Raw genomic sequence first — 26,973 nt, forward strand, 5'->3', positions numbered from 1 at the left:
GACAAGGAAATTAAACCCAGCATAGAAAATGCCTCCTCGGACAAGCCTGATTTTATCGACAGAAAGGTAAACTTCCCATCTATCCATCGTATTTAACAAGATACCGAGTCAAATGAATTGTGTAAAACACTAGCTACCCTGTTATGTTACTGGCTAAAATATAACGTTATTTTCTGTACGTAAAATTATAATTGGTAATTGTTTGCGAGCTAGCTACCAACAACATCCCATACGAAAACAGGTCGAGTCGAACAGCTGGGAAAACATGTCACTGTTGTAGTTACAGCATTTGGGAATATGTGGCATGCCACTCGTTTTGTTAGCTACTGTACGCTAAGGATCTTGGGTACTGTTGTCTTGCCAAATAAATTAGCTAATATGATGGGGCTTTCATATGCCCCCCACTAAAATGACTCCAGTCGATTTGATCTCGGTTCATAGATATTATTTCCCACTTCAGTAATCTTCTTCAACATTCGTAAGTAAGCATGGACACAACATTTGGGACTGGATTATGCTTTCTACCATTAAGTGTTAGAATTATGGCGTTAAAACTAGCTATAATCCTTAGTTAAAACGATAACAAAGCAGTTACCTACCTCTGTTTTTGGTCAAAAAGCTGAGGGGTTGGCCTGGAGAAATGCAGAGGCTAAATGTAACCACTCTCAAATTCAGACTGGCTATCAATGATATCAAAAGTATAGCTTTTTAAGGCATTTTACGCTTACATTGTTTAAACATTGGAGTCAAACAAGATTCTATTTTGTGTTCTGGTGTGGTATGACAGTTGAACTAAAATCAATGGGTTTTTATCATTATGTCCAAAAGGCATGTAGCAACTAAGGTTTACAGACAATGACTAAAACCCACGAATGCCACAACTAACTACCTGTACTCATTGCTCCCCTCACAAATCATGACTGTCAAAACAGTGTATGGTTTATTTAAATGTGTTTAACTTTCTTTTTTAACTTTTTTTGAACCATCAGGCACAAAGAGAAGGATGCTGACTTTGTGACTGACAGATGCAGTGTGTGATCGTGCCTGGGCAATATGGAAGGCAGTTCAGGCCTCAGTGGACAAAGTCCCTGTACGTATCCACTCATTGTCCTCAAGTTACTAATAGAAAATAAACTTTTTTTTAAAAATCTACTAATACCATTTCTGTATGCTCTGATGGATAGAATATAACAAGTGAATAAACAACTGAACAATAACTATTTGTCTCTGATATACATTTTATTCAAGGTTATTCACAGAGAGATTGACGATACATTACATTTTTCTTCTCTCTCAACACAGGACACTCAAAAAGGCTTTGTGGTGCTTGCTTGTTTGTGGCTGTGACTGACTTGGAAGTTGCAAGTTTTACCTTTCACTCAAGTCCAGAAGGCAGTGGATCTGAAGTAAGTATAGTGGGGTCTTTGTCAGCGCCAGTGCCCAGATCAGATCAGTTCTTTGTTCCAGGTGGAAAGAAATCCTGCAGGGCTGCTGGATAATGTTCCTTTTGGCAAAAGGTGAGTCAGTGGTTGTTGATCACTAATGTTGCAAATTTGTTTTTTTTACAAGGCGAAGAGCAACAAAGACATATACTTTCCCTCTTCATGCCTAGTCAGAGTTCTGGCGAGGTGAACTGCAGGTTTCTATCCATGGGTCTGTTTTCCCCCATGACGCTGTTAAGACAGGCCTGTGTTATGATACTGCTGCTGATGTGCATTGTCTGTGCTATCTGCAGGAAGGGTTCTAGCAGATGGGGGATGATGTGGTCATATCCTTCCATCTGATGGCATGTGTGTTCTGGAGTTCTTCATCAGGCGCTGCCCTCCTAGCCTGCTGCAGCCACTTTACAATAAGACTTTTTGACCTTCAGTCTCGGACGTCCCCTTCCTACTGCAAGCCTCATGCCCTCACATTGACATTCTCTTTCATTTACTTAAGACAAACACCAAATCCATCCACTTATAAGGTTGAGACGTTGTCATTTGTCACACAGAATAGGTGAGGTTCAGACAGTAAATTTACATGGCTGAGAATTCTGTGTTTGGGTTTTCTGTGTCTGTCATCTCATTGGTCATCTGTTGTACTTGTGTTCCAGGTGAAGAATATGTACCAGACCAGTTTCTCTGCTTTTCTGGACTCCATATGCCTCTCTGGGACTCAGGACCTTCCCCAGGTAGGATGCAAACACTGCATTAAATGCTGGAGCTTATTGCTATGCCCCAAGTTATATAGAAATATGTCAACAATGGCCTCTATGGGACGGAGACACACAGACGGAGGACCGAGCACGCCCCTATTCACATCGACGGGGCTGTAGTGGAGATGGTCGAGAGCATCATGTTCCTCGGTTTCCACACCACTGATGACTTATGGTCCAATCACACCGACACAGTTGTGAAGAGGCACGACAATGCCTCTTTCCCCCATGAGGCTGAGCAGATTTGACATAGGCCCTCAGATCCTCAAAGTTTTACAGCTGCACAATCTAGAGCATCCTGACTGGCTGCATCACTGCTTGATATGGCAACTGCTCAGGATCTGATCGCAAGGCGCTACAGAGGGTAGTGTGTATGGACCAGTAAATTGCTGGGGCCGAGCTCCCTGCCATCCAGGACCTCTACACCTGGCCGTGTCAGAGGAATTCCCTAAAAATTGTCAGACATCGGCCACCCAAGTCAGTCTGTCCTCTGCTACCGCTTGGCAAGCGGTACCAGAGTGCCAAGTCTGGGGCCAAAGGGCTCCTGAACAGCTTCTACCCCAAAACCATAAGACTGCTGAACAGTTAATTTAATGGCTACCCGGACTTTCTGATTTTCACCCACTACCTACATAGTACTTCAATCAACTAACCAAACCTACATGTACATATTACCTCAATCAATCCCCCCAACTACCTCGTACCGGTACTCCTTGTGTATATAGCCTCTTCATTGTTATTATTTTAGAATATACACTACCGTTCAAAAGTTTTGGGTCACTTAGAAATGTACCTGTTTCTGAAAGAAAAGCTAATTTTTGGTTAATTAAAAAAACATCAAATTGATCAGAAATACAATGTAGACATTGTTAATGTCGTAAACGACTATTGTAGCTGGAAACGATTTTTACTGGAATATCTACATGGGCGTACAGAGGCCCATTTATCAGCAACCATCACTCTTGTGTTCCAGTGGCACATTGTGTAAGCTTATCCAAGTTTATCATTTTAAAAGGCTGATTGATTATTAGAAAACCCTTTGCAATTATGTTTGCTGAAAACTGTTGTGCTGATTTTAAAGAAGCAATAAAACTTGCCTCCTTTAGACCAGTTGAGTATCTGGTGCATCAGCATTGGTGGGTTCATTACAGGCTTAAAATGGCCAGAAGCAAAGAACTTTCTTCTGAAACTTGTCAGTCTATTCTTGTTCTGAGAAATGACGGCTATTCCATGCGAGAAATTGCCAAGAAACTGAAGAACTTGTACAATGCTGTATACTACTCCCTTCACAGAGCAGTGCAAACTGGCCCTAACCAGAATAGAAAGAGGAGTGGGAGGCCCGATGCACTTCTGAGCAAGAGGACAAGTACATCAGTGTCTAGTTTGAGAAACAGATGCCTCACATGTCCTCAACTGGTAGCTGGTAGCAGGGAAGAGGTGACTCTGGGATGCTGGCCTTCTAGGTAGAGTTGCAAAGAAAAAGCCATATCTCAGGCTGGCTAATAAAAAGAAAAGATTAAGCTGGGCGAAAGAACAGACACTGGACAGGGGAAGATTGGGGAAAAAAGTGCTATGGACAGACGAATTTGAGGTGTTCTGTGCTTGAGGTGTTCGGATCACAAAGAAGAACATTCGTGAGATGCAGAAAATGTTGAAATGTGCTGGAATGAGTGCTTGACGCCATTTGTCAAGCATGGTGGAGGCAATGTGATGGTCTGGGGGTGCTTTGGTGGTAGAGTGGGAGATTTGTAAAGGGATCTTGAAGAAAGAAGGCTATCACTCCATTTTGCAATGCCATGCCATACCCTGTGGACAGTGTGTAATTGGAGCCAATTTCCTCCTACAACAGGACAATGACCCAAAGCACAGCTCCAAACTATGCAATAACTATTTAGGGAAGAAGCAGACAGCATACACATGGAATCATGTAGTAACCAAAAAAGTGTCAAAAAGATCTGTGTATTTTATATTTGAGATTCTTCAAAGTAGCCACCCTTTGACTTGATGACAGCTTTGCACATGCTTGGAATTCTCTCAACCAGCTTTATGAGGTAGTCACCTGGAATGCATTTAAATTGTTCCTTGTTAAAAATGAATTTTCCTCAATGTGTTTGATCCAATCAGTTCTGTTGTGACAGGGTAGGGGTGGTATACAGAAGATTGCCCTATTTGTTAAAAGTCCATAGTATGCCAAGAACAGCTCAAATAAGCAAAGAGAAACAACAGTCCATTATTTTAAGACATGAAGGTCAGTCAATCCAGAAAATTTCAAGAACTTTGAGTGCAAAAACCAAGTGCTATGATGTAACTGGCTTCACAGAGTTCAAGTAACAGATATCTCAACATCAACTGTTAAGTTTTTTACATTTTTATTTACCTAGACAAGTCAGTTGGAACAAATTCTTATTCACAATGACGGCCTACCCCGGCCAAACCCTGAACGATGCTGGGCCAATTGTGCGCAGCCCTATGGGACTCCCAATCACGGCCGGATGTGATACAGCCTGGATATGAACCAGGGACTATAGTGACTCCTCTTGTACTGACATGCAGTGCCTAAGACCGCTGCGCCACTCGGGAGCCCAAACTGTTCAGAGGAGTCAGTGGGAATCAGGCCTTCATGGTGAATTGCTGCAACGAAACCACTACTAAAGGACACCAAGTAGAAGAAGAGACTCGTTTAGGCCAAGAAACACGAGCAATGGACATTAGACCGGTGGAAATCTGTCCTTTGGTCTGAGTCCAAATTTGAGATTTTTAGTTCCAACCGCTGTGTCTTTGTGTGACGCAGAGTAGGTGAACGGATGATCTCCACGTGTGACTCGCATGGAGGAGGAGGTGTGATGGTGTGGGTTTGCTTTGCTGGTGACACGGTCTGTGATTTATTTAAAATTCAAGGCACACTTAACCAGCATGGCTACCATAGTATTCTTCAGCGATACGCTCATATAGATAGATATATCTCTTTGGAACATACAGTTGAAGTTGGAAGTTTACATACACCTTAGCCAAATAGATTTAAACTCAATTTTTCACAATTCCTGACATTTAATCCAAGTAAAAATTCCCTGTCTGAGGTCAGTTAGGATCACCACTTTATTTTAAGAATGTGAGATGTCAGATTAATAGTAGAGAGAAGGATTTATTTCAGCTTTTATTTATTTCATCACATTCCCAGTGGGTCAGAAGTTTACATATGCTCAATTAGTATTTGGTAGCATTGCCTTTAAATTGTTCAACTTGGGTCAAACGTTTTTGGTAGCCTTCCACAAGCATCCCACAATAAGTTGGGTGAATTTTGACCCATTGCTCCTGACAGAGCTGGTGTAACTGAATCAGGTTTGTAGGCCTCCTTGCTCGCACACGCTTTTTCAGTGATGCCATCTATTTTGTGATGTGCACCAGTCCCTCCTGCAGCAAAGCACCTCCACAACACGATGCTGCCACCCCCGTGCTTCACTGTTGGGATGGTGTTCTTCGGCTTGCAAGCTTCCCCCTTTTTCCTCCAAACATAATGATGGTCATTATGGCCAAACAGTTCTATTTTTGTTTCATCAGACCAGAGGACATTTCTCCAAAAAGTATGATCTTTGTCACCATGTGCAGTTGCAAACCGTATTCTGGCATTTTTCTGGCGGTTTTGGAGCAGTAGCTTATTCCTTGCCGAGAGGCTTTTCAGGTTATGTCGAAATAGGACTTGTTTTACTGTGGATATAGATAGTTTGTACCTGTTTCCTCCAGCATCTTCACAAGGTCCTTCGTCTCCTTCCTGGTCATGGTGTGGGGTGGCATTTATTTGGGGGGCCGCACAGCCCTCCATGTGCTCGCCAGAGGTAGCCTGACTGCCATTAGGTACCGAAATGAGATCCTCAGACCCCTTGTGAGACCATATGCTGGTGCCGTTGGCCCTGGGTTCCCCCTAATGCAAGATAATGCTAGACCTCATGTGGCTGGAGTGTGTCAGCAGTTCCTGCAAGAGGAAGGCATTGATGCTATGGACTGGCCCGCCCGTTCCCCAGACCTGAATCCAATTGAGCACATCTGTGACATCATGTCTCGCTCCATCCACCAACGCCACGTTGCACCACAGACTGTCCAGGAGTTGGCGGATGCTTTAGTCCAGGTCTGGGGAAGAGATCCCTCAGGAGACCATCCGCCACCTCATTAGGAGCATGCCCAGGCGTTGTAGGGAGATCATACAGGCACGTGGAGGCCACACACACTACTGAGCCTCATTTTGACTTGTTTTAAGGACATTGCGTCAAAGTTGGATCAGCCTGTAATGTGGTTTTCCACTTTAATTTTGAGTGTGACTCCAAATCCAGACCTCCATGGGTTGATAAATTTGATTTCCATTGATCATTTTTGTGATTTTGTTGTCAGCACATTCAACTATGTAAAGAAAATAGCATTTAATAAGAATATTTCATTCAGATCTAGGATGTGTTATTTTAGTGTTCCCTTTATTTTTTTGAGCAGTGTATATAGATTATATATAGCTGGCACTAATCAGGTGCCATTAATACAGGTAACGAGTGGAGGACAGAGGAGCCTCTTAAAGAAGAAGTTACAGGTCTGTGAGAGCCAGAAATCTTGCTTGTTTGTAGGTGACCAAATACTTATTTTCCAGCATAATTTGCAAATAAATTCATTAAAAATCCTACAATGTGATTTTCATTTTTTATTTTTTTTTTTTTCATTTTGTCTGTCATAGTTGAAGTGTACCTATGATAAATTACAGGCCTCTCATCTTTTTAAGTGGGAGAACTTGCACAATTGGTGTCTGACTAAATACTTTCTTTGCCCCACTGTATGTATGTATATGTGTGTATATATATATATATCTATCTCTCTAACTCTGTATCAACTGTTTATACCACCCCCTTGTCTCAAGTAATGTAATTCCTCAGTATAGTGTGCTGTATGTAAGCACACTATACTGTGTGCTTGCACAGACTTGACAGAGATAATAACCATGCCACTTTGTGAAACTGACCTATGATATTTGGTTGATACACCCCAGTGTGGGCAGACTACTATATGACATACTGATGTAGTCCATATAACTCATTAATGTATTTTCCTTCTCTTCATCAGAGGTTCACCCTTGGTGTCTGGTTGTATTACAGAGTCATGGTGTCCATGCTGAAATCGGTAAATGACATGGTCTTATTTCGGTTTTACCTCCATATTTTCTTAAATGTCTGACAAATCTATTTTTTCCCCTATAGGAAGAGAAGAGTCTGTCAGGGCAGAATTTCAGGTATGCAACATAACAAAATATGCTAATCTCACAAGAATTAAAAGGATTAGTTCTTAAATTAGACTTAAACAAATACATTAAAAAAATAGAAATCAAACATAACAGTGTACTGTTAATCTATGGAGTGTGCTATTGCCCATTTTCTCTGACCTAAGTCATGTGATTTCCATGACAGTAAACTCCTGAATGAATGCACATTCCACACCTCACTCCTTGCTTGTGCTTTGGAGGTCATAATGGCGGTAAGTCTCTCCAGTACCACATTCACTCACTGCTAACAGAGTCATCTGGATGAACCTAGTATTGATCATTCTACCAGCCTTTAATAGCCATGTACTAACTTCTCATTGAACATTTCTAATAATATTGATAGAATTAGCAACAAACATGCATGTTACAATGTACAGTATATAATTCCCCTTTAATAACATGTATATACTGGATCATAATCAATTGGACACAGATGAGCTATCAATTGTCTAGTGCTCCTTCAAGAATGGCTACAACAATGGTGGTAGTGTCCCCGTGAAGACGGACCTGTTTTTCCCGTGGATCCTGGATGTGTTCCGGCTGACAGCGTTTGACTTCTACAAGGTGATTGAGAGCTTCATCAAGGTTGAGCCCAGCCGGAGTAAAGACATCGTCAAGCACTTGGAGCTCTGCGAACACCTCATCATGGAGACTTTCCTGGAGAAGGGTACGTTACTCACAGCCAGTCTCATCACCACATGGTACTAGGGCTGGTCGGTAAAAAATATATACCGGTATTCATTCACGGACCAGTTTGGATTTTTACTTTACCTTATATAATGGTATTTTTAATGTTTGATTTCTTACATTAAATAATTCAGTCATGACTCTGGGGAAAAATGATGGCAATCATGTGTTTTTAGTGCCAGTAAGAAACTGCTAACAGCTGAGAACTGCTAGCTAGCACAGCAAGTCAACAACTTCGGGAGGGTAAGCTTGCCAAATAATTGAAAACAGTCAGGAGAATCGTTTTTTTTGGGGGGGGGGTACTAAGACAAAAGAAATGTGACACCGCGTGTAAGTTATAAAAGATAAAAGTGAATGCTGTAATTCAACAAATAACTATGCAAATGGAAACCATTGGTTGAGTACAAGATTGAGGCTACAAAAGAGGATTTAGATTCCTATGTAATGTTCTACAAATTGGCCTACTTCACTGTCAGTTTTGTCATATTATTTTTGGCTGAAGTTTGGTTGAACAGTATAAAGCAATCATAATGGAGAAAGCCCATTGAACACTTACAATTAATTTGTTGTCATGTACTATCCATAAAGCATGTTTAGAGGTGTATTACTTAGAAACATCAAGCATCAGTGTTTGTTGTTGACATGTCATCCCTAAGTTTTCTTATCTTGCCAATGAAAAAGTAATTAAAGTTGTTGGCAATATCAGTGGGTTTTGTGATGAATGAGCCATCTAATTCAGTAAATGATGGACACGAGGTGGCTTTTTTCCCCAATTTAATTTGTGTTCCAAAGCTTTTTACTAACATTCTTTTATATAATGTATTTGTCATAGTATAGTTTGTTGTTATTTTTATTTAGCTTAGTCACATGATTTCTTAATTTGCAGTACGCTTGCCAATCAGTTGGGCTGCCAGACTTATTTGCCATACCTTTTGTTACGACTATCTGGAGTTTGTCGGTGATTTACTAGGAAAGAAGACTAGTCAAATTCCTCCAAGATTGTTGTGTGTCTTTCAGAAAAACCCAACACATGCTCCAGGCAGAGAAAATATTTAGAAATGCCCAGACTTGATGCACTTAGCATTACCCTGGAGAACAAGCCTTTTCCTTAGTGTCTCTCCTTCCTAGTTCCTTGGAAAAGGAACTCTTACATTCTCTGTAGACTAGAACTTCTATAGCCTAATATTCTTAGCTGCACAATATCTTAATATTTTCTTCAGGGATTTGAAATTCAAACAAGGATGTTTCTGTAAATCCCATGCACAAAACTGTCTTAAATGACACTTCAGATTTTCCCGTCTTTTGAGGCTATAAGCAATGTGTGTAAAGTGTCATCTTTTGAGCGCAAGCAGGGTGTTGAGTACATGAAGACATTCACTTATGTTTTGGAAAGATTGTGATAATCCAAAATTCTCTTATTCCACGTTAAGTAGTTTTCAAAGGAAATATTGTGTTTTGGTGTCCAACCTCAGTCCTCTATTGAAATGGTGTTTGATTTGACTGTGTTCTTGGTCCATTTGAAATGGTCTACGGAAACCATTTCAGTTTACGCCCATGTTCGGACACCTTGATACCCACATACAGTACATGCAGTCTCTCTCAAACACACACACACACACATTCTGTCCTTTAGTTACACTGCAATAGTGGTGTTTAACTTCACCCTCCCAGCTCCCAGGCAACCCTCTCAATGCGTCTCATTGACCAGTTAACTAGTAAGGCATAATTAAAGCAAGGCAATATCCCGGAGCTGCTAGTAAAGTCTACATACTGTAAGACAATTTATCTGGTGCCAGTTATCTTCTATACATTTATACTTGATCTAGTTTCAGTGTTGTTAATTAGGCTGAGTACTGTAACGGACAGGAACAACCAATCACTCTTCCAGCGTTTTATAGATGTGTAGGACTGTTTGACTTGTTTTGTGTTTATATCACCTCTTGTATGTTTGAGGATTGGTGCCAAATCCCAACAGTCAGCACACTTTCCCCACAAAAGCGTGTGCTCACTTGACTGCTTTGGTTTCACAATCCTTTCCATCAGGTGAGTGAGTAGTGAAGAGCAGTGTGTCTGTCATGTAGTTTAACCCCCAGGGCCCAAACTGCATGGTGATCTTTCAGCTGAGAGAATGGGAAGTTTACCAACATAGATATTCTCATAGTAAAGCCATGGATTGCTCATATGTATCACCTTACATGGTGTTAACAAAGAAACCCAGATATGAAATACTGAGTTGAAACCCAATCTATGAATAAATATAACAGGCCAGATGTTTCTCACATTTCCCACATGGCTGATGCTGTTGAGCAGTTTTCTGGTTATAGCCATCGGATGTGGTTGTCTGGTTTTCTATGTATCTTAACAGGGCCAGAATGTGTTCCTAGCCTTTTCTCTTTGGTTTAACTTTGGGGGTTTTCTATGTAAAATAGCTAACCAGTGATCTTAGATCAGGCTTAAATCCACTTTCTTACTTTGTTTTTGTTTCACACTCTTAGTCATTGTTATGGTCTCTATGGCAACATTGGTTATGGTGTGCCACTCCTTAAAATAATGATTCAACCAGTTATCACTGGCTAGCCAGACATCCGTTATCATGCTTGGTAATGGTTTGAGGTGGTTTCTGTGTGCACTAGCTATTTGTTGTTAGTTGTATGATTCATGTGAGCAGGGGAGGATGTATTATTGCTACGCTAGTGAGGCAATGTCATAAAACTGAAAGACTGATAACCACCTACCTTTGTAAAATGCTCTAAATATCTCAAGATATTTATTACCCACAAATCAATATATGGCATGCAAAGGTAAACCTGGGTAATGTCATACATTTACCACCATTTTGTTCATAGTGACTTAAGAAAACAGATGAGAACTTGTTTGCTTTCTTTTTATTCATTCAAGGCACCGTCACTATTGGGAGAAATAGTTTGCAAGTCAAATATCTTGCACTATAGTGCTATTTCATAATTTTGGTTGTTAATCTACTGAATTTAGTCACAGGTAAAACACTGACAACTGCCTGGTATCAAGTTTTTCAATAGAGCAACATGTAGAGGACCCCGGCCACTGTTTGACAAGTCACAAAGTGTGTTGTGGGTACATTTTCACTTTTTTGTTTTGTTTTGTAAATCTGTAGCTCCAGGGTTTCCTCCCCCAGACCTGCATCATGTAGGCTAATCCTCACACTCGACACTGCTATTGATGCAATACTTAAAGGGATACTTCTGGATTTTGTTAATGAGGCCCTTTATCTACTTCCCCATTGTCAGATAACATTTGTATTGTTCTGTGTCCAGTATGAAAGAAGTACGAGGTAGTTTTGCAAGCCTATACTAACTAGGATTTGCACAATGACTGGAAGTATATGGTTGCATGCTAGCCAAAATTCCAAAGTACCCCTTTAACACGAGAACACTCAGAGCTGAGTCACTGTACTTAGTGCAAGGATGGTACCCTTAATGCAACCGCTCTTTAGGGTTTTCTCACTTTGTTCCTGTGATGCCATGGTTCCTATAGAATCCACTCAAGACCACTCATCTCCCATCTGTTACGATCATCTGGGCGTATTGCACCAAATATTGACTCACTGAAATATTGATGTCAAATATCGCACTGATGCTTCATTAATTTGGCTCATGTGGGTGATGTCACACGGTGGACTCTAGGTAAAATTGAGTCCTTGGGTTGTTCTGAATGATGCTCTGGCTCTGCAGCATATTTGTCTGAAGACCCATGTCCAGCTTATTCTTGTTGCGAACCGCCATAGATTTACGTTTGATGGAGTTCTGGATGGTCTCGGAGGTGAAGTAGTAGATGACTGGGTCGAAACAGCAGTTGCTGACCGCAATGCAGAGGGCGATGGGGTAGATGGTCCTCACCACCGACTCCACAGCGCATCCTTTCAGCAGCTTGGTGCGGACCAGGGCATAAAACACCAGGTTGACGTTGTAGGGGATGAAGCAGAAGCAGAAGATGAGAAGATGGACCACGATCATCCTCAGGATGTTGGTCTTGTTGAGCTGGCCCCCACGGCTGATAGCCTGGGGCTGGCGCAGTGTCTGGAGGACCGAAACGGAGCAGAAGATGTTGAGTAACAACGGAATCAGGAATCCCACTGTCTCAATAAACACCACCACCTTGGACAGACTGGACTTCCACTGCTTGTTGGAGAAGTTTTCAAAGCAGTAGTTGACGGAGGAGTTTTTGTACCTGAGCGAGGTGGTGTCGAGGAGGAAGCCTGTCGGAAGGCTGCCAGACAGCACCAACACCCAAACAGCGCAGCAGGCCAGCTTGGCGTTCCGCTTCGTCCGCAGCGCCTGCGATCGGAATGGGTGGACGATGGCCAGGAAGCGGTCCACGCTGATGCAAGTGAGGAAGAGAATGCTACCGTACATGTTGGTATAGAATAGGGAGACAGAAAGCTGGCAGAGCCCCCTGCCAAACGGCCAATCCTGGTTGATAAAATAGAAGATTCTGAAGGGCAGGGTGAGGACGAAGAGCAGGTCGGACACTACCAGGTTCATCATGTAGGTGGTGGTCTCGTTGCGCAACTTCAGCGTGCAGGCAAAGATGTACATGGCAGCCATGTTGAAGAGCAGCCCGACTATGAAGACCAGGCTGAAAACCGCTGTGTACAGGGTGTACTTAAAGCCATCACTCTTAATACAGCTCATGTTGGTTTGGGTCAAACCAAGAGCACTGATGCCATCAGTCTCTAGAGTGCTGTTATGCATCTTTAGAGAGGAGTAGAGGATGGGAGTGTTGATGAATGTCAATACAACAATGGGAATGTTTTTGTGGAAAGCATCGATCACTTGTACAAGTTAATTCCAAAGAATGGAGCACTGAAGTGTCCTTAATTTCAGTCCTTAATTTCATCAGTTATGTCATTTCCAATCTTCCCCCAGCACAAGAGAATACTAGCTCAAAAAGTAACCACACCTTCTCTCGTATCCAATGTTCATAAGCACAATGTCCTCATGTGAACACCACCATGTCCAGTGTTTTTTTTTAAATAACAGCAAGTAATTCCATCAATACCTGTGCTTATATCCAAAATGACAAGACCAGTCCCCTGTTAATCCATTGGTACGTGTATGATGTATCACGTAATTCTAAGATCCCAAGCCTGTTTTTATGTCCTCTGTGAACAGCCTTGATGTTGGCTTCTCGGAGTCTGGATCATTTCTCCTCTCACCCCAGAGTCAGCAGTGTTTCTTGCTTCAGTGAGAGAGGGGGAGTCATGTGCCTCTCCTTGGGTCTGTGAGCTGAGCGTCTGAGAGGCTCTGTGCTGCCTCTCTGGGTCCCTCCAGGCCTCTGGCAGCCCTCTTCCTGTCTGATCCCGCTGCAGCCCCTGGGGGCATGGTGCTCCTACTGACCCTACACTTGTAGACAGACGGGCTCTGCTGTAGACTGTCTGTTCTGTCCACCAGAAAATACAGCCTTTCCAGGCCTAACAGTCAGTGGAGTCAGTCTTCTGTTCTGAAGCTGTACCACAGACTAAAGCTTAACTGACTACTTGCTTACACACTGGGAGGAGTAGGCTACCACCCATCCAAGGCCCTCCCACATCTGACTGCTTTAGCTATGTAATCACCTTAGAGATTTGTCTCTGGCTGGGCTTGGCGGGAGACGGGTGGGGTTCTGAATGTTTAAAGACGTCCTCCAGTAATTATTTATTTAATTAACTTTTCCTGTTTATTTATACTTCAGATATCACTGTACACACACCAAAGGGTAAAACGATATGCTTTGAGAAATCATTTTTTAGAAAACGATACTTCAAGGAGTTGGTTTGATGAAGTTGTGATGTCATCGGCCTCCCCCCTTGCTTGAGGGAACAGTGGAGCAATAGAGAACAAAAGGGGAAAGGCTCACCTCCACACTTGTGCCATGTCATGACTTACCTGGACTACCTATTGATTTGCCTTTTTGTTGAGTAAATCAGGTGTGAGGTGAAAAGGATTTGTTAGCTTGTTTTGGTGCCCTTTAGCATTCTTTCAGGATCTCATGAAAATATCAATGAAATGTATGTAGGGTGATTTGTTCAAACTTTCAAAATCCTTTATATATTGGATTTTCATCTAAGAGCTAGCTTACTCCCGAACAGTGGACATTTTTCAGTTGATTGCTCTATTTGGCGAAAGGAGTCAATTAAGTCCTACTCTCCTGTCAGCCCCAGAGCACAGTGTACTTTCTATTAGTCAATGGTGTCAGTGGGCAGCGGCCTCAGAACGACAGGAAGGGGAAGGTTCCAGTGATGGCAAGCCTGAGCGTGCAGACTAATGAGATGAGGCAGGGGACTAGGTGCGGTTTTCTCTGACTCAGATACAGATGTGCTGTATGCTTTTATTTATGTGCATGTGGAAATGCATGTATTAAATAAAATATCACACCTTTTGATTTTCATTCAAAATGCTGCTTGAAAAACAGCCTCATTGTGTCTGTGGCTGGATCTAGTTGCTGGTGAAGTCTCACTGTAAACCATGTAGGCCTACTCGTACAAGTACTTGGAAGTATGGCTAGATGGTACACTATCCTTCTCTCATTACATATCAAATCTGCAGGCTAAGGTTAAATCTAGACTAGGTTTCCTCTATCGTAATCGCTCCTCTTTCACCACAGCTGCCAAACTAACCCTGATTCAGATGACCATCCTACCCATGCTAGATTACGTAGGTGTAATTTATAGATCGGCAGGTAAGGGTGCTCGAGCGGCTAGATGTTCTTTATCATTTGGTCATCAGATTTGCCACCAATGTTCCTTTTTATAGGACTATACTCCTCTGTAAACTGGTCATCTCTGTATACCTGTCGCAAGACCCACTGGTTGATGCGTATTTATAAAAACCCTCTTAGGCCTCACCCCTCCCCCATCTGAGATATCTACTGCAGCCCTCGTCCTACACATACAACACCCGTTCTGCCAGTCACATTCTGTTAAAGGTCCCCAAAGCACACACATCCCTGGGTCTCTCCTCTTTTCAGTTTGCTGCAGCTAGCGACTGGAACGAGCTGCAACAAACACTCAAACTGGATCGTTTTAACTCAATCTCTTCATTCAAAGACTCAATCATGGACACTTACTGACAGTTGAGGTCGCTTTGCATGATGTATTGTTGTCTCTACCTTCTTGCCCTTTGTGCTGTTGTCTGTGCCCAGAAGATAGCCCTATTTGCGGTGTGGGTGAATGGATGATCTCTGCATGTGTATTTACCACCGTAAAGCATGGAAGAGGTGTTATGTTATGGGGGTGCGTTGCTGGTGTTACTGTCTGTGATTTATTTAGAATTCAAGGCACACTTAACCAGCATGGCTACCACAGCGATATGCCATCCCATCTGGTTTGGGCTTAGTGGGACTATCATTTGTTTTTCAACAAGGCAATGACCCAACACACCTCCAGGCTGTGTAAGGGCAATTTGACCCAGAAGGAGAGTGATGGAGTGCTGCATCAGATGACCTGACCTCCACAATCCCCCGACCTCCACTGAATTGAGATGGTTTGGGATGAGTCGGACAGCAGAGTGAAGGAAAAGCAGCCAACAAGTGCTCAGCATATGTGGGAACTCCTTCAAGACTGTTGGAAAAGCATTCCAGGTGAAGCTGGTTGAGAGAATGCCGAGTGTGCAAAGCTGTCATCAAGGCAAAGAAATATATTTTGATTTGTTTAACACTTTTTTTTTTTTGGTTACTACATGATTCCATGTGTGATTTCATAGTATTGGAGTCTTCACTATTATTCTACAATGTAGAAAATAGTAAAACCCTTGAATGAGTAGGTGTTCTAAAACTTTTGACCGGTAAGGTAATTAAAGTGAATAATGTTTCTGATAAGATCTGATAACTGTGTTCCAAAGGTCAAACCCAACATGACCAATGGCAACAAGGAACAGGGGTTGTTAACCCTGTGGGTTAGGCTAGCCTCATTGAATAGGGGTGTGAAATTCTCTTGTTATTATAGGAAGGAACCTAGTCGGTAACAATTTTTCAAATGTGTCAATGATGAATTCATCTATTCTTGACAGTCCGTTGAAGGCTAAACAACGTTGTTGACCCTGAGAGTGGCTCTGGCAATAGTCAAAACTTGTTCTGGATGGGGTAGGGCAATATAAACTGCTTGTTCCATACGAACACACATAATGTTCAGGATTGTAAGGTCAAAACAGACACATTCTTTCCCCTCTTGCAGTTGAACCCTTTGTCAGGACAGCATACTTGAGATTGAGGGAATAGCTGAAACCAGAGTCATTCAGTGTTTTCTTCCCTCAGTGCAGTCTGAGGACACAGCTGGGCTGTAGAATAACCATTAAAGAAGGCGGTTCCGTGTCTAATTTCGAGTCCTGTTATGTGGACCACATAACAGTGAAAACACAGGTTAATTCCAAACAACTGTCACTCACTGTGCTCCCATACATTAGTGCACACATCCAAATGAACTTATGGTCACTTCGCATCAGGGGTTAGTTTTCAAAAGTCTGCATTTTCCAAATCCAGACCCTTCCCGGAAATCTGTGTTTTTAATAGATTTCACCTGCGTTCTAATTAAACACACTGACAACGAATACATGGGTCCACTCAGGAAAATATGGGTCAGTTAAAGAGGGTGCTATGTGGAAACAACTTTGTTTTCTTTAACCTATGTCATTGTAAAACCAGCAGCATACCACTCTGCATCCCACTGCTGGCTTGCTTCTGAAGCTAAGCAGGGTTGGTCCTGGTCAGTCCCTGGATGGGAGACTAGATGCTGCTGGATGTGGTGTTGGAGGGCCGGTAGGAGGCACTCTTTCCTCTGGTCTAAAAAATATTCAAATTCCTTATGGTAGTGATTGGGGACACTGCCCTGTGTAGGGTGCCGTCTTTCAGATTGGACGTTAAACAGGGGGCCTGATTCTGAGGTCATTAAAGATCTCATGGCACTTATTGTAAGACTAGGGGTGTTAATCCCGGTGTCCTGGCTAAATTCCCAAGCTGTCCCTCATACCGTCATGGTCACCTAATCATTCCCAGTTTACAATTGGCTCATTCATTCCCCTGTAACCATTCCCCAGGTTGTTGCTGTAAATTAGAACGTGTTCTCAGTTAACTTACCCGGTAAAAAAAAAAAAAAAGTAGTCACAACATTCATTCATCTGAATGATATAATAACCTCCATTCTTGTACTCAACAGTGTTGATGACATACGAATGCTGTAGGTGCATTGGAAAAATTACAAGCTCGCCATATGCATTTAATGAATTCATTATTCAAAAGGCACTCGCACATCTGAGCAATCTTTTTTGCAGGTGCATGGTAACAGTTGAACAAGATGAAGGAAAAGGGAAACCGCACACTGTATTCGTCAGAGCTTTTGTGTGTTTTTTTTATAAATAGCACCCTTATGTAGACCTAGCCCCACCCACATCCGTTCCACGCATCGAAAGGGGTTGGATTTCATTATTTTACATTCTTCATTGTAACCACAATGTAACAAATAATCTAACTCTGGTTCAAACAAACTAGTGACTTGCTACAACATTGTCAACATTAAATATGCACACTTACATGCTGACTAGAGCGAGCACGCACGTGCGTTCCTGTTGATTTTTGTCCATCCACAACAGATGCGTTCAGCACGTGCAGGTTGAAATATCAAAACAAACTCCACCGCCTATATTCATTTGGGGACCGGTCAAAACGCATGAAACATTCATGTCCATTTAGACAGCTAGCTCGCTTGCTGTCGCTAGCTAATTTGTCCTGGGATATAAACATTAGGTTATTTTACCTGAAATGTAGAAGGTCCTCCTACTCCGACAATTAATCCTAGTTAGTTTCTAGTAATCCCTCCTTCAGTATGGCGGTTGGCAACCAACTTTAAGGTGCATTTCGTCCACCAACTGGGCTGGAGTGTGGACCTCAGTTCAGCTTTCAATCACCCATGTGGGTATATGCTCCTAAAACCAATGAAGAGATGGGAGAGACGGGACTTGCAGCGCATCGAGCGTCAAAAAATGGAACCAAGTTGTGTTTCACAGACATGTGCGAGCAGTTTGGATAAAATGATTGAATAACATGTAGGTGTACATTTTATTTTTGCAATGTGGTCAGCATGTTAACCCATCTTACTTCCTCATCTCACTCTGGCAGCTGAATCCCCTTTCAGCGGGAACACTGGACAAAGGGAGGACCACAGCAAGGGCCGCAAGCTGAGCGTGTGCTGGAAACACGTTGCCAATGCCACTGACAGACTTCCTGCACATACACCCTCCCTGGTTGTTTTTTTTTCCTGTGTGGAAAAATAACAATACTGCATTTAACATGGCCCCTGTGCTTTAGGAACAAGTTCCATGACCTTGGGATTACATAGTGTTGATGTTTTCGTAATGCTGTAGTGCCTATCTTATGAATGCTCTTCCATGTGTGTTTCTCCCTAGGACTGTCCACTGTTTGAGCTGCTGAGACAAACTCGTGAGGAGGGTCCAGTGGAGCAGGCTGAGCCACCTGCCACCCTCAACCAGTGATGTGATTTAAACCAGACTTATGGTTCCATTCATCTTCCCCTCTGTCATTTGGTTTGTGTGAATTAAACTTGTAAATAGGCCAGTGAATTAGAACTCTGCCTCTACGAGGAGCATCTTGGCTTTGAGGTTTTATTTGTATGAGAAAAGCCTGGGATGTAAAGCTTTACAAAATACAGGGCGGATGAGGTCGGAGAAGACACCCTGACTGGAAAAGTTGTGTACACAATTCTCTGGTGTTGGAGAAAAGCCTGGTACTGTACAGTAATCATCTTAACCTTTCACTGGAAGTGCCAAGACCATCGATTTTCCTCAAGTCTAATGGTGTGACTGTGGTACACCTATTTGTAGGGCCCTGAGGTTTACCTGGTCAGAAAACGTTGTAGTCCACCTCTTTCTCAGATTATTTGTAGGTAGGATGAAGGGAAAGGGGGCCTGGGAATTCATATAGGAAAGTATTGAGAGGGAAGTAGCCTCCAGTCCTACTCTGAAATCTCCTTGGTATTTTACGGGCAATGTTCCCCCCCTAAACTGTGCCCATGTGCAGACTGCTACACAGAATAAATATCAGCCCACGCAGAGAAGCACGAGATTGAACCTCACTCAAATTTCTGCTGTTTTTCCCCTTAGTTCACATTATCAACATTTCTCTTTACTGTGGGAATTGGGATCGAATCAATGCAATATTAGCCACTTTCAATGCAACATACCGAAACAAAACGAACTAGACTTAGTATGCAAAACTAACAACGCAAGAGATTTTGTTGTAGGCAGAGCACATTGGAGTAGGATTATGTTGCATTGACACATGACTCAGCCCGTACTCTACACAGGCCGGTTCCGCATAACCAATCAGAACTGCAGTAGGTCTATATGCAAATAGACCATTGCCATATGGATCTGTGCCATTCTCTTTGAATTGGACTGTGTTTATAGCATGAGCGGTCGTGAGTAGATGCACTTGTTTTGAGATCAAAGCGAGAGCTGCATGTAGCCACGTGCACATTTGTTCATATCCTTTGCTAGTTAGTAAGTTTTTAGGCCTCTTATAGATAATTTGTAGTCAGCAATAGGGGAGTGATCGCTTCCTACACTAGCACAAAACATGTACATTTCTAGTACATGTTGAAAAGTGAGTCAGGTAAAGAGCTTTTTTGTCTTAAAGGGGCAGTGTTGTAATTTTGAGAATGAGCTAAGTAGCAAATAGGCAGAGGGTAACATAATTTGTCTGATTCTCTGATAATGGTATAGGAATAATAATGCATTTTTATTTTGTAAAGTGGTTTCTTGCATCAAACAACATTTTCAGTTCCTTTGTCTGAAGGACAAGTGGATAAACAGGTTAATCGCAAGCTCTGCATGTTTAGTCTCATACAATGTGAACACCACACATTGGCTGATGGTAGGCTTAGATTATGATCAAATAGCCATAGTGGCCTACTTGACCACCGTCTAACGTAAAGCGGGTACAGCCTCAGTGTTCACAGTAAACATGCGCTGTAATTTTCACAATGTTCAATTTGCTCCGTGCCAAAAAACATTTGAGGGAACATTGTTTGAGTATTGTCTGTTATGCTAGCTATTTTTTTTATGTAGAATTGGGCAATATTACGGTGGCATAGTCTATCAAGGATGATTGACAGCCATCGTCAATGGTGACGACATTGTGATGTGACAACAGAAGATACCTATTTCAACTTGACTGGCACCATGCAGTAAAGAGCAAGGCAGTGCATGGGTGACATTCACAGTAAATTGCCTATATTGCTATTTTCTATAGCCTATTCAAATAAATGTTATATTTACAGAATGCAAGAGAACAATGTAGCACCAGCTGTTCTGGATGACTGTGATAACGCTCTCGGTGGCCGATGTGAGTAAGACCTTTAAACAGGTCAACATTCACAAAGCCGCGGGGCCAGACAAATTACCAGGACATGTACTCAAATCATACATGGACCAACTGGCAAGTGTCTTCACTGACATTTTCAACCTCTCCCTGACCGAGTCTGTAATACAGTTGAAGTCGGAAGTTTACATACACTTAGGTTGGATTCAATAAAACTCGTTTTTCGACCACTCCACAAATTTCTTGTTAACAAGAAAAGTTTTAGTTTTGGCAAGTCGGTTAGGACATCTACCCTGTGCATGACAAGTAATTTTTCCAACAATTGTCTACAGACAGATTATTTCACTTATAATTCCAGTGGGTCAGAAGTTTACATACACTAAATTGACTGTGCCTTTAAACAGCTTGGAAAATCCAGAAAATTATGTCATGGCTTTAGAAGCTTCTGATAGGCTAATTGACATCATTTGAGTCAATTGGAGGTGTACCTGTGGATGTATTTCAAGGCCTACCTTCAAACTCTGTGCCTCTTTGCTTGACATCATGGGAAAATCAAAAGAAATCAGCCAAAAACATTGTAGACCTCCAGAAGTCTCTTTCATCCTTCAGCAATTCCCAAATGCCTGAAGGTACCACGTTCATCTGTACGAACAATAGTATGCAAGTATAAACACCATGGGACCACGCAGCCGTCATACTGCTTAGGAAGGAGACGAGGTCTGTCTCCTAGAGATGAATGTACTTTGGTGCGAAGTGTAAATCAATCCCAGAACAACAGCAAAGGACCTTGTGAAGATGCTGGAGGAAACCGGTACAAATGTATCTATATCCACAGTAAAACGAGTCCTATATCGACAAAAGCTGAAAGGCTGCTCAGCAAGGAAGAAGCCATTGCTCCAAAACCGCCATAAAAAACCCAGGCCACTATAGTCCCTGTGCCCAAGGAATCGAAGGTAACCTCCCTAAATGAACTGCCCTGTAGCACTCATGTCGGTAGCCATGAAGTGCTTTGAAAGGCTGGTCATGGCTCACATCAACAGCATCTTCCCGGATACCCTGGACCCACTCCAATTCGCATACCACCCCAACAGATCCACCGATGACGCAATCGCACTCCACACGGCTCTTTCCCACCTGGACAAAAGGCACACTTATGTCAGAATGCTGTCCATTGACTACAGCTCAGCGTTCAATACCATAGTGCCCACGAAGCTAATCACTAAGCTAAGGACCCTGGGACTAAACACATCCCTCTGCTACTGGATCCTGGAATACCTGATGGGCCGCTACCAAGTGGTAAGGGTAGGCAACAACACGTCTGCCACTCTGATCCTCAACACTGGAGCCCCCCATATTATTTTAGTAATGTGCAACCTACCTCCATCGCATAGTAGCCTAGGCCTAATAAGTGAGGAGGATGTGAATCAGTTTAATTATCCAGTTCTATGGACAGCAAAGTTGCTTGCTCTGCAGACTGTAGCCCATGATTTACAACCCATCACACGACTCGCAGGCAGTGCCAGCGAGTTTCGTTGACTGTATATCCCTCGCTCCATCCGTGCGCTTCGGCACTCAGACCTACTTATCTCTTTCGTGCCACGGTTACACCAGAGTGGAATAGGCTACTAGAAGATATTTGGCTACACTATACTCCCAAGTTTTTGTCAATGTCATGGTTCCTCTTGTGCCTCTCATAGCATGTGAGCTCGTGCTATCCGACTCTTATTATTATTATTATTATTATTATTATTATTATTATTATTATTATTTTTAATGGATGGCCACTAGGGGGCGATAATTGTCTACCAGGCGATCATGATAGGACAAAAGTTGACATCGCCCAACCCTAATCTTATGTCAACCCAATTTATGTAGACTAGTAAAACTCATAACCCATACTCCTACTGGCTGCCCCTCACTCTGTTAGCAGCTTTGGGCCTGTGCGTTCTTATCTGGTTTAGACATGCTCTGAATCGCCCTTTAGTTGTAATTGATGCTGGGTCATAAGCGATTGGCTCAAACACTCACAAACTTTGTTTACATGCAGACGATGAATGTAAACAAAGCTGAGGTAAGATGGGGTCAAGCTGTGTAGCAGGGATGGGTGCCAGAGATCTGAGTAGTAAGTGTTTGTTTTTTAAGTGGCATACCTTCCAGGCTGGGGATGGCAGGCAAGTGTTGTAATTCTGCCCAACTGATTGATAATCACCAATTTGAGGTTAAAAAGATGCATTGATTTGCACTTGAATTCTCACAAAAAGGCACTGTCCTCACCTTGTCCTCTTGTAACTGCATTTAGGAACAACATTGCATTTTATTAAAGTTGTTGAGCCCTGACAAAGCAGAAACTGAGTAGTTGTGGAATGTTAAGTATGTGAGTGGGTGAATTGAACAGGGTGGGGGGGAAATAGGCTTGTCTGGCCACATGAACACTGACCGACTGTAACACATATCAAAGCCCTGAGCTTTAAGAAAGACTGGTCAGAAGTCAGGTTGAAAACCTTTCAAAGTTTTCTCTAGGATATTGACCATTTAACCTTTTACATTGTGGTTTAAGAAATCGATGTGCATCACTGATCCATCTCAATGTTATGACTTAATACTTGTGATATTGTTTTTCTAATATAGTTTTTCTCTCTCAGGTATTTTTCCCCTGTGCGCCCCAGAAACCGACCCCAGCCGGCACCTGAATCTCCAGGCCCTCCCTCCTCTCAGCCCCCTGCCACGGCAAACCATCAGACCCCTTGACACCCCCAAGTCAAACTCTCTCAGCCTCTTCTACAAAAAATGTAAACATTTCACTAGATAATAGTTGGGTCTACAGTAGTCCTCTGAGGTGTTTGTGTATGACTGGCTGTGTCTTTGTAACTGGTTTCTAACTTGTTGTCTGTGTTCTGTAGTGTACCGTCTGGCCTACATGAGGCTGAAGATGCTCTACACACACCTGCTGACCTCTCACCCTGAGCTGGAGCCAATCATGTGGACTTTGCTTCAGCACACACTACAACATGAGTATGAACTGATGAGAGACCGCCACCTGGACACACACATACTTGAATGCAATTCAGACATGCAATCAAAACACACTAGACATTAGTGTTGTAATGATACCAAAATTGTATTAATGATACCAGGCCAAGTGTCACGATGCTGAGTAGTATCGCAATACCACAGGGGGAATTCAGTGGCCCCCGACACTTGTTCTCATTTTTTAAAGTTATGTGCATGTGCTACACAACACGTCACTGATATTCACACTTGTACTCAATACAACACATATTGAATTTAACTTCACACTGTTCACTGTGTAATAGAATTCTGCATATAATGGATAATATTTGCAAAGACGTACCTGTGATTTGACTGGAGGGATGGGAGGTGGGAATATACTGTGGCAAGAAAATGTGAACCCTTTGGAATTGCCTGGACTTCTGCATAAATTGGTTATAACATTTTATCTGATCTTCATCTAAGTTTCAACAATAGACAAACGCAGTCTGCTTAAACTAGTAAAACACAAACAATTATACGTTTTCATGTCTTCATTGAACACACCGTGTAAACATCCACAGTGCCGGGTGGAAAAGGTATTTGAACCCTTGGATTTAATAACAACTGGTTGACCCTCCTTTGGCAGCAATAACTTCAACCAAACATTTTCTGTAGTTGCGGATCAGACCTGCACAACGGTCAGGAGGAATTTTGGACCATTCCTCTTTCCAAAACCGTTTCAGTTCAGCAATATTCTTGCGATGTCTGGTGTGAACCGCTCTCAAGGTCATGCCACAGCATCTCAATCGGGTTGAGGTCAGGACTCTTCATCTGACTTTTCTTCTGTTGAAGCCATTCTGTTGATAGTCTTCTGTTTTGGGTCGTTGTCCTGTTGCATCATCCAACTTCTGTTGAGCTTCAATTGGCGGACAGATAGTTTGCAGGAGAATGTAAGGCTATCTTGATAAACTTGTAAATTCAATTTTCCGTCGATGATAGCAAGCTGTCCTGGCCCTGAGGCAGCCCCAAACCATGATGCTCCCTTCACCATACTTTACAGTTGGGGTGAGGTTTTCATGTGGCTGTGCTGTGCCTATTTTCACCACACAGTGTTGTGAGTTCCTTCCAAACAACTCCACTTTTGTTTCATCTGTCCACAATATTTTGCACTACAATATTTTGACAGCAGTGGCTTCTTCTGTGGTGTCCTCCAATGAACACCATTCTTGTTTAGTGTTTTACGTATCGTAGACTTGTCAACAGAAATGTTAGCATGTTCCTGAGATTTCTGTAAGTCTTTAGCTGACACTAGGATTCTTCTTAACCTCATTCAGCATTCTGCGCTGTGCTCTTGCAGTCATCTTTGCAGGACAGCCACTCCTAGGGAGAGTAGCAACAGTGCTGAACTTTCTCCATTTATAGACAATTTGTCTTACCGTGGACTGATGAACATCAAGGCTTTTAGAGATACTTTTGTAACCCTTTCCAGCTTTATGCAAGTCAAGCATTCTTAATCTTGGGTCTTCTGAGATCTCTTTTGTTCGGTGCATGGTTCACATCAGGCAATGCTTTTTGTGAATAGTAAACTCACATTTTGTGAGTGTTTTTTATAGGGCAGGGCAGCTCTAACCAACATCTCCAATCTCGTCTCAGTGATTGTAGTCCAGGTTAGCTGACTCCTGACTCGAATTCACCAAAAGCTAATTGATTAGCCTAGGGGTTCACATACGTTTTCCAACCTACACTGTGAATGCTTAAATTATGCATTCAATATAGACAAAGATATACAATACTTTGTTATTAGTTGAAGCACACTGTTTGTCTGTTGTGACATAGATGAAGATCAGATCACATTTTATGACCAATTTATACAGAAATCCAGATAATTCCAAAGGGTTCACATACTTTTTCTTGCCACTACATGCGTAATGATCTACATATCATTGTGGTCGTAAAGGGAGAACACTGCATGAACCAACACCCTCCTCCCTTCCTCATACACTCTGTCTCCCTCATAAATGGACACACCCCTCTCTCTCCGGAAGGGCCAGTATGTGTCCATCGTTTTCTACAACCTGGTGTTCATGCAGAAACTGACGACCAACATCCTGCAGAACGCCTCTCCAAGGGTGAGACAGACAGTCAGTGCCCCCATTTGGCATCATAACATACTTCACATGGTCCTGATCTCTCATATGCATGTTCAAAATGACTGCCTACCTAATGTGCTAGTATTCTCTGACACACTCACTACGGTCTCCCTCCCCCAGCCCCCCACAATGTCTCCCAACCATCACATCCCCTACAAGTTCCCCAACTCCCCCATGAGAGTGCATGGCAGCAACAACGTCTATATCTCTCCCATGAAGAGCCCATCGCGTATGTCTCCAGGGGTCATGACCCCACACACCAGGTCAGTACCCTACCACCCATGAACCAGACTGACTCACTGAGTGGGGATGTGAGTGAGATGCACAGACATGGCTGAGGTACAGCTCATTATACAGATGTTTCAGTTCCAAACTGGCAAAGATACGAGTATCAATTTGAATTCATATGATTTATATTATTTTGTTATGGTACTGTCCATGTTTGATTTTAGCCTTATCAATATATTTCTTTTTTTCAAATTATATGAATCATTCTTTTTCTTTTTTTAGAATCCTGGTATCGATCGGTGAATCCTTTGGGGTACGTGATCACTTTCATCCACATAGTGGAAAAGATTCTTTCCTAAAATGGACCAAAACATAAATTGTGTCCAGTGCACGAAAATGACGTTCTCTACATCTTGTTTCCTCTGCAGACCTCTAAGTTCCAGAAGATTAATACAATGGTGAACAACAGTGGTTGGTCCTTGAAGAGGAGTTTGGATATGAGCTCTGCCCCTGAAGAGGTTATGCGTTGACATTGATGGACAGGACGAAGCTGACGGGAGGTAGGACACTTCCCCAGCTAACTAGCTTGAATTACGGTTATACTTGACAGCAGAATGTTGTGTTCATGCAGAGGTGAGGCATGGCTGGTACATGTTGCTGTCTTCTTGCTCTCTTCTCATCACAGGAAACCTGATGGAGATTTGACACTGATACAGAGGCTTTCAGAGATACGTGAGTTAGCGTTTTATTTTCATCCTCAAGTGCTGGAGTCTCTTAACTGTAATGAAACTCAATGTCTCTGTTTGTTTCCAGGCTCCACTTGGACCCGCATGCAGGAACAAAATATGAAGGAGGATGCAGAGTCCGAGAAGGACAAGCCTTGAATTTAACTGAAGGACTTACTGTCCAGCATTATTTGAGAATATAGATGCCAGATACTACTTTCTAACCCCCAAAAAAAAGTTTGTGTGGATGTTTTAGATGAGTGCTTTTAATATATGTGTATCCTTGTTATTGAAATAAATTGTTATGGGAGATCCTGTGAGTATCACCATGTTTTATAGAGAGACACTAGTTTTAAG

General features: G+C 42.4%; 1 protein-coding gene and 1 pseudogene across 1 annotated transcript; one reads left to right on the top strand and one right to left on the bottom strand.

Moving 5' to 3' along the window:
- Positions 1-1,315: 1,315 nt before the first annotated feature.
- Positions 1,316-26,928, top strand: LOC115104782 (retinoblastoma-associated protein-like; annotated as a pseudogene).
- On the bottom strand, positions 10,975-13,729 carry LOC115105644 (lysophosphatidic acid receptor 6-like). The gene has a single exon (XM_029627888.2). The coding sequence runs from the start codon at positions 12,905-12,907 to the stop codon at positions 11,822-11,824; it is 1,086 nt and encodes a 361-aa protein (XP_029483748.1). The 5' UTR covers positions 12,908-13,729; the 3' UTR covers positions 10,975-11,821.
- Positions 26,929-26,973: the final 45 nt, after the last annotated feature.

The sequence above is a fragment of the Oncorhynchus nerka genome, linkage group LG22 (genome assembly GCF_034236695.1).
Source record: "Oncorhynchus nerka isolate Pitt River linkage group LG22, Oner_Uvic_2.0, whole genome shotgun sequence".
Classification (NCBI taxonomy): domain Eukaryota; kingdom Metazoa; phylum Chordata; class Actinopteri; order Salmoniformes; family Salmonidae; genus Oncorhynchus; species Oncorhynchus nerka.